General features: G+C 32.2%; 1 protein-coding gene across 2 annotated transcripts in view; it reads right to left on the bottom strand.

The window, feature by feature from the left end:
* Positions 1 to 771: 771 nt before the first annotated feature.
* Positions 772 to 9,348, bottom strand: part of MAP4K5 (mitogen-activated protein kinase kinase kinase kinase 5) — a 160,941-nt gene continuing 152,364 nt past the window's right edge. For both annotated transcript variants that reach the window (XM_058293444.2, XM_058293445.2), the window contains exons 29-32: positions 7,793 to 7,885; positions 5,188 to 5,258; positions 2,831 to 2,886; positions 772 to 1,071 (exon numbers count right to left, since the gene is read on the bottom strand). In XM_058293444.2, the coding sequence (XP_058149427.1) occupies positions 984 to 1,071; positions 2,831 to 2,886; positions 5,188 to 5,258; positions 7,793 to 7,885 (308 nt within the window). In that variant the 3' untranslated portion in view covers positions 772 to 983. The remainder of the gene's footprint in view (positions 1,072 to 2,830; positions 2,887 to 5,187; positions 5,259 to 7,792; positions 7,886 to 9,348) is intronic.

Here is a 9,348-nt window from a genome sequence, read left to right as displayed (position 1 = left end):
AATGAATAACTACATATGTGAAAATCTTAAGATTACATGTGTAGTTGCTTTACAATTATCCCCAGTGGAAAAGTATAAGTAGAATACATATCATGGGCAGTTAAATACTTTTCCCCTTGCACTAGGGGTGATAATATATATGAAGATTAATTTCTTATGCATTATCCCTAATGTAAAAAAAAATCACAGGTATATTGTACTGCTTGTCAAGACTACATATATAGACATATACAACCCTTCTGACAATATTTCAACCATCATCAGTATTTTTTGCATGACACCTTACAATTATTCGTAGTTGAAAACACAAACTCCCTCGTAAGGCAATTCTGCATGAAACTGTATTACAAAATACTTGTTAAATAAAATTGCATGTATGTACTGAACCTCCAATTACACTCCTCAAAAAACTACTCCTAAAAGGTAAACAAACTGTTTATACATTATAAAAAATTTAAGCTGCACTGCAACCCTCCTTTTCTAAAAGTTAGATACAATACACCACTCCAGCAAGAGATTAATAAATAAGGATTAAATATTCTATTTTACAGAAACATACAGAATGGCTGATGTAAAAATGAGAGGCTTATTTGATAATTTCTTAATTAAATTTGTTCATTAAGAAGGACTGAGACATGGTAAAAAATGAGAAAACTGTCACCAAATTTATCTCTGAAGATAACTACAGGAGTTGTTACCTAAAAACATCATGGCACCCTTGTTACAAATATTCTTTTTAAAAAGACTGTTACTTGAAACTAAATAGAGGACTATTTGTCTTGTAGCTTTTATTAAGCAAACTTGATATAACCACCACACAGTGGCAAGAAATAGAATAGCTGTTTCCAGCTACAGAAAATATTGTATTTTATCCTAAAGTACAAATCATTGAGATATAACCCATAACAGTTAAAGCTAATCATAATGCATTTTGTAATCAATTTCCTTGAAATATTTTTGCTTTCATATGGATTTTTGTTGTTTTAGTAACTATTTTCATGTCCAGCCAAGATGTAGAGATTGCTGTGTGCAGTAGGATTTTCTGTTGGTCTACTTTCCAAAACGACAACCCTGCAATTAAACCAAAACAAAAGGTTTGTTTAAAAACATATTGCATGCTTCAAATATATCAGTGTTCGTATTCTTATAAGATTAAAAGATCATGGATAAACAAATTCAGCTTTACATTTTATAGCTTAAAAACACAACTGATCAAGAATTAATGAATTTAGGAACATAAAATATGAAAACAATTCAGGACAGTCTAATAATCTCATTCCAAAACTATTTGCTCATACATATATGCCAACAAAAGGTGTACTCATGCTTTAGGAATTTACTCAAATTGGAGGGAAGTGGCGAAGAGACCAATCTAAATTATTCTTTAAGGTATATGAAAAAAAGAAGCATTAAAAAAAGCATTAAATTATTTTAAAAAGGCTGTGTGTACTGAAAACAATAAAGTAACATATTTCATATTATGTATTACAGAAAAATGGGAATAACTTAATATTTTGACATATTTAGTGTCCCCCCCAACATCTATATTTAAACAATAAAAAACAAACTTTAAGCCACTTTAAAAATTAAGATAAAACAAAAATTTTGGTTAAGATAATCAGAACAAGACAATGGTCTGAGAAATGTAGTTTTTAGGGCATAGAGTGGTAGAGAATGGAGAGACAATATAAAATGGGGAAGAGTGAGGGAGAAAACTGTGAGAGCAGGGGGCAGAAAGCAACAAGTAAGTAAGAGATATGGCTTCAAATACTTACAGATTCACTCTCTATCAAACAGAATTCTCTCCTACTATGTATCATGAAAGTGCTGGCATCAACAGGATCACTGAACGATCCATAATTCTACCTACTGCAGAAGCAAAGAGCCTCCCATTCTGGTTCTAGAATCCTTTATCGGGTACTCAAATTCTTTTTTTTTTTTTCCCTTCCTTTTTTTTTCTGGACTAGTTACTAAGTTGTCATGCTTTGTGGATTTTCTCTTTTCTATGAAGGTAGACATCATTTCCCAAAAAACCGTTTTTCTTCTCACAAAAATCTTTCTAAAAATTTTATGGAGCCGTAACTCCACCTCTTTCCCCCTGCCTTTAATTGTGTAATATTTAATCTATGATTTTGTGACTAGACTGACCAGAGGTTCTCAATTCTTGCTTCAGGACTATGCACACCACTACAGTCAATTTTACTGCAGTAACAACTTTTGGTGGAAAAAGAAGGAATGGGTATTATAGAAGTAGACAATATAGCCTTGGGGAAACAAAAACTACTAAGTTTTTTTCAGAAGATGGCACAATTTTTGAACTTGTCTTTCATTTTGATCACAAAGAGACCACATAATCCTGTTTAATTTAGATTGATCTCAGAAACTGAGTTGAACATTTTCTGATATAAAGACATGTTAATTTTGTGTGATCTATTAACTTAAAAAAAAAAAAGTATTTCAAGAGGTGCATATCCAAATTCCTTTGGATTTTATATAGCAATAGTTAATAGAAGGTAAAAAACCAGAAAGAAATGATGAAAACAAGGGGACCTAAAATATCTGTAATGGTACTAGGAACATAAACACCTATATTATCACATTTTGTCCTGGTTGACTATAACTGTCTTTAGAATCACTATCATCAAACTGACAAAAGATTGCTTAATTGACTATTTTCTCTCAAGAAAGTTGCTGGGAAATTTCTTCAAAATTGCTGAGCCCTCTAAGAGTTCTTATTTTTAAATACTGTGGCTGACTATATTTAAGAGACAATTTTTTAATTTGTTTGGTAATTCAAAATAGTTTAGCAAAATAGTTTCCAAACTATTACCTGTCTGATCCTAATAAGCGGAAAACTCTTGTTTCATCTGAAATTTCCTGGGTAACCTAAGAAAGAAAGAAATAACAGTAATAGCTTAGTCCCTATGTTGCTTAAATAATAATTTAAAAATTATTTGGATATAGTATTTATTAAACAGAATGAGTATTTTTTTGATAGACAATTCCAGAAATGTAATCAATTTCAATAAGTTTTTCTGTCTATTAGAAACCAACCAACACTTATGGAACATCTGACATGGGTCAGGCACCTGCCTTAGAAGAACCCTTTGGGGTATGTATTATAATTCCCGTAGTGTTGAAAAAGAAACTAAGGCTCAGAGAGGTTAAGTAACTTGCTCAAGGTCATATAATTGGTAAACCTTGGTAGATCCAAGATTTGAATATAGCATTGTTTGACGGTAGAGCCACTATCTCTTTACATCGTAGCTTGGATGCTTGAGATGCCCTGCACTGAATACTAGGCCCACCCGATTTTAGCAGAGCTGTGGCAGATACTCCCATGCATCAGTCTCTCACATTACACGTACAATGCTGTGTCCCTCTACTGTTTTCTCCAAAGCAGCAGGTGCTTAACCATGTACAAATGCAGTCCCTAAGTGTAGGGAGTTTATAACCCTGGGGACAAATCTTAATCAATATGGGACAGTAGTTGGTACATAAAGTGTTCCCATCTTTAAGTAAATTAATTCCAAGGTGTGTTTCACATTGTTCCTCAGTAATTCTTATGGTATTAAGCTCTGGTTGACTATAGTAGGAACCAATATGTTAATGTATTCTTTAATGACTTTTTTCTCCTTCTCATTTTACATTACTCACTCCATTACTTGTTTTCTGGAATCTACTCCCAAATAAACTTAACTGTACTTGAATCCTTGTCTGAGGGTCTGCTTTTAGAGGAACCTAATCTAAGACAATGTAGACATATGTCTAAAAATAGTCTGATATTAAGGAATATACAGTCTAGCTGGGGAGATAAAATTAAACATAAATCAGAAAACAAATGAAGTGCTATACTATGTGGAGGTGATTTCCAGAGTTATAAATTCAGAGATATTCCAAGCATTATTAATTGGGGTAGCTAAATAATACTTTATGAAATAGGTTAAGACTTCAGCTAGGCCCAAGTTGAAGGAGGAGAACATAAGCATACACAAAGAAGCATGCCAGATGAGTTAAAAATTGGTAGTGAAGAGAGAGAATTTGTATTTGATTTGATGAATGCTGGAATCTTCTGTAAATTTCTAACCACAGAGCAACACAATGAAAACAGCACTTAAAGGACAATTATTCTAATTGCAGTAATATATAGGACTAGAAGTGTCCTCAAATGCAGTGACCTGATGACATTTAGTTTTATAGGTCAGTAACTAGTTGAAATGACATATTTAAAGGCAGGTGACTTATCAAAGTTTCTCCTGGAAACATTCTAAGTCTGCATTCATATAAGGAGGAGATACTCATTTATATATAAATAAGGGTGTGGATAAACCTAAAGGTAGATTCAAATAGATGAAGTTTTGAGCTGTTAGTTCACAAATAGGTGAGGTGTACCAGAATTACACAGGTACTCACACAAATGGGAAATTGTCTCTGTTAGCATTATCTCTAATTATTAGGATTCATCTCTCAAGGTCGAGCCCAAATCCCATCTCCTGCATGAAATGTATCCTGATTACGTCTGCTAGAAGTAATTTAGAGACACCGTTTACATCCAGTAAACTCTGGTAAACTTACTTAATCACTCTATGCCTATATAACTGGGAATATGAATAGTACCAATCTCATAGGATTGTTCTGAGCCATAAATGAGCTACTATATGTAGAGTGCTTGGGATATAGTAGGTGTTATATAATGGTTAGACATTACTTATAATTATACATCATGTCTCACAGTAATCTAATGTCTTGCATGTAGTTGGTATGCAACAAATATTTACTAAATGAATATTCTTATATTTCCTTAGTGTTGTCATCCAATATATATTAAATTAGAAGTTTAAATATAATACTAAAAAAGAACTACACAATTGTAGATTATGGAAAAGCCTTATTTAATTTAGAAGTGAATCATTTGTATTTATGTTCAGCAAGCTTAGCAAACATTTACAAATTGAGGGAATGAAACTGTAAATTCCTATTTTGCAATTCCTTGTGGCCACTGAGAATATTAAAATACAAAACAGAAGTGAACACATTTGAAGGGAAAATACTGACTTTTTTGCTTTACCAGTTTATAGCATTAAGGGCAATAAATATGATAATATAGCTTCACAGGAAAAAAAATGCATGGGTCAATATTTAAAATCTTTAGTGAGAATCACTGGAGGATATTTTGAGAAACATTACCTCATCTGACTTGAAGCTTTTACCCTGCATTCCATGTTTCCAGAAAGCCAACACACTATCTTGAAGGCATACTAAAAAAAAAAAAAGGGAGAACTGAAATTAAAATAAAGCACTATAAATTGTCCTTAACTATTTTAATAAATAATAGATAACATAAGGTTGTTTGTGTGCTTATGCCAACTTCCACTGTCTAGGCCATCAGTTTCCAACATTTTCGTGATCTAGCCATGTCTGAGTGCAAGTAATTTATTGAGGCAGGGTTATGCATTCATTTAAACATGGGCTAACTTCTGATACATGGATATCAGCATTTTAATTTTTCTTTCAGATGCTGCACCTCTCTTTTTTTTAAAAGTGGGTGAAAATCATAAAAACTTACATAATTGTGATTTTGGATTAAAAAAACATGTTTATTTATTTAAATAGCATCACGTATTCAAAAGAACCTAATAAGGAATCATCTTTTACTTATGTACATATTTTCCTATTACAAAGTACTTAAAAAAAAAAAAGAAACCTGCCCCACAGTCCAAAATTTAACCACATATTCAATACTTACAATCTTTCAGCCATTTCTTATATAAAATTCTTAGTATTTAATCAATAATTATAATGTAGGTATTAGAGACTAAATTATCTAGATAATTAAACAGAATCAGAAAAATATAAATAAAGGTGTTAGGAGAAAGTAATGGAACTTTATCACTTATATTTCTTACTAGAATATTGACTCTTTGTAAAAAGGTAATATGAGAGTGTTCAGGAAACATGTTAGCTCAATACAAATAAAAATGTTTTACAAAGACAAATCACATGAGTTTCACTAGCTGCAACAAATAAATCCAGTTACTGGTTTTATTTTTTTGAGAGGTGGCTTAAAGGGACTCTTCTATCCAGAATGATACTTCCAAGTATTTCAAGGGTGACTAACAAGGAGGGAGGGTAGCCTAAGAGGAAAAAACTTCTGTTTAACAATTAAAATTGCCTAAATAATTTGGCACATATGAAACAGTTCAGATACCAGGGTGTCTGAGAAACAATGAAGAGGAACTAAGGCTCTATATGTCAGTATCTCTTCAAAAAATATTAAATCTTAGAAACTGGCATGTGATATCCAGCAACAGAAAAAGAATAAAAGCAGAAACTGTTTTAAAATCCCTTTTGTCTTGGCATCTACAGAAAGTTTAGATTTTCTGCTTCAATAAATTAAATTTCCTAAGTATAAGAAATTTCTTTTTATTTAAGATGTTGTATGAATACACTTTGTGATAAGACAAAACATCAGTTGAAAAACTTTTATCAATCTATTAAAAATTAAAAGATTTTCAAACTAGTGGGAAAAATGTTTCTTAATAGTATATACATTTAATTATAAAATCCATGTTTTTCATGGTCCAAATAAAAACTGCCAACTTTATTTTAATTCCTTACTTGGATTTGTGCTAGAATCATATAATACACTGATTAAAATGTTTCCAGCCAATATATTTTTTTCATAAGTTCTATTACTTCTGGGAAAAGTACTTAATAACTTATAATGAGGATGGAAATAGTGATTAATGTAATAATCTTTTTTATCATAAAATCATCGACTATTTCAGAGTAAAATACTTACTGACTATGAAGCAAATTAAAATGGCATATTAGCCTCAACTCCTGTGGGAAACTATTTATGTATATATTTGTATAGATCTAAAAGCAATAACCATCATCACACACCAACCAGAATCCCACATGCAAAGAAATATAGCATATCTAACACTGTTAATCATATCACACAAATACCTTCATGATTTGGAAAGAACTGGGAGAAGTATAATTCACTTGATGCAGCAAAGGGAATAATAAACAGAAATTTAAAAAATGATTCCAAGTTTTAAATATTCAGAAAACTACAACAAAGGATTTAGAATTTAGTATGTGGTCTAGATCTGCACTGTCCAATATGGTAGTTACTAGACACATATGGCTATTTAAACTAAAATTGAAAAACAGTTAAAGATTAAAATGCAGCACTAGGGAAGTGGATGTGGCTCAAGCGAATGGGCTCCCATCTACCATATAGGAGGTCCAGGGTTTGATTCCTGGGGCCTCCTGGAGAAGGCAAGCTGGCCTGAGTGAAGAGCTGGCCCCCATGGAGTGCTGGCCAATGCAGGAAGTTGGCACAGCAAGATGACACAACAATAAGAGACCCAGAGGGGAGACAATAAAAGATGCAGTAGACCAGGGAGCTAAGGTGGCACAAGAGATTGAGCACCCCTTTCACGCTCCGGAAGGTCCCAGAATTGGTTCCTGGTGCTGCCTAAAGAGAAGACAAGCAGACGAAGAACACACAGTGAATGGACACAAAAAGCAGACAGCAAGTACAAAAACAATGTGTGTGGGGGGTATGGATTAAAAAAAAATGCAGCACTAGCCACATTTAAGTACTGAATAGTTTCACGTGGTTAATGGCTATTATATTGAAAAGCATAAGCATGGAACATTTCTATCATCACAGAACTTCTATTAGAGGGCTCTGGTCTAGACAAACCAAAGTACAGCATGAATAGCAACATCAAAGAAACAAGTATTCCAAACTCAGTAATAAGAAAAGGAGACTCACCTACAGACTCGATGCGAAAATCAAAACTTAGCTCAGAAGCCAATTTCTTGCTTGATTTTAGTTTTCCTTGTAAATTTACAATTTTTACAAATTCTTAAAAAAAAAAAATAGACAAATCTAAGCTAAATGTAATGTGATATATGGATTTTACATAGATATCAAACAATAATCTTAATAAAGTTCAACTATTGGTCTTGATTCAAGTATGGCCTTTGAAAAATTGACTTATAATAAGGTATATTATAAGAGTGCCCTCCTTTGATAAATGGCAATTCTGCTGCTAGATTCTTCTTTATATTGCATACATGGAACACATATTCTCATTCTTTTAAAGTACAGTTCTTTAAAACTGGTGGCCTTGGTGCCCAAATATTTAGCAATAAGAGTTGATCTTTTCCTTTACAAATTACATAATATATGATAAGTAACATAACTTTAACATGAGTGCTATTCTATAAATGTACATGGGGACAAGAAATAGTACTTTAAAGTTCATAATTTCTCTAGAAGTAAACTCTAGCATGAGGAGTAAACCATAATTCTAGTTTCCTTTAGTTCATTCGATTTTCTAATTTTACTATCTTAGCTCTGACTTGGAAGATACTGTCTCTCTGCATTAATTTCTGATCTGATTTGTGATTTATGGGTCAATCTCCATTGCTGCTTATTAAAACTGAATTATAAATGTTACACCTGACAACAACCCATTTTTGAAGCTTTTCTCTGCCCCCTTAAAAAAGAAAAAACTCCAGAAAGTCAACTTTCCATTTATCTTGAGTAACTGGAAATGGAAGGCCTAGCCAAAAAAATTTGAAGATATTGATAAAAAAATTAATTACCAAAATGAAAATCAAGCATAATTTTTTTCTTTGATTACTCAGAAGATATTTAGGAACTTAATGTCAAAGGCTCAGTATTATTCAAATAAATTCTAATTATATGATTATTTGATTAGTAAGTACTGAAACTTCTAGTTGTTTGGATAAAATAATAATTTATCAAATTCAATTAAGGGTAACCTATTAATAGTCCAATCTTCTCATTCAAAGTGCCAAAATACCTAAAGGAGAGACATTAGATAAGAAGGCAACTATGAGGTTTGGTCTACTCATCTAGAATATTAGCTGATCTTTATGAGTCTACAAAGTAAATTCACTAGGGAATTCATCAGACTAGAAATTAGGATAGAAATACAGGCAAAATCAGTAATAGAACAATTTTTTAAAGTACTCTTGAACACCTATGGTCAGGTCCAGCAATTGATGGTCTGATTACAGCAAATACTATCAAGTTTCACATATATTCCCAAGTCTAGGTAAATTTCACCTTATAGGATGCAACGCAAGAACATAAAGTAGATTTTAAGAACCAGAATGCTTCATTTGCAAAGTCAAGATACTATCTCTGTTGCTCAAGTTTTTCTGCTTCTCTATTTTTCATAGTCCAGCACACTTCTATCAATAATATCTCTCCTACATCCAAAGAACTACAAGTAGGAGCAGCGGTGTCAAATCCCTAAGTGCAAATTTGTAAGTACATTAGAATCTCATTCTGAC

This window comes from Dasypus novemcinctus, chromosome 3 (genome assembly GCF_030445035.2).
Source record: "Dasypus novemcinctus isolate mDasNov1 chromosome 3, mDasNov1.1.hap2, whole genome shotgun sequence".
Classification (NCBI taxonomy): Eukaryota; Metazoa; Chordata; class Mammalia; order Cingulata; family Dasypodidae; genus Dasypus; species Dasypus novemcinctus.
This window is presented reverse-complemented; position numbering and strand designations above follow the sequence as displayed.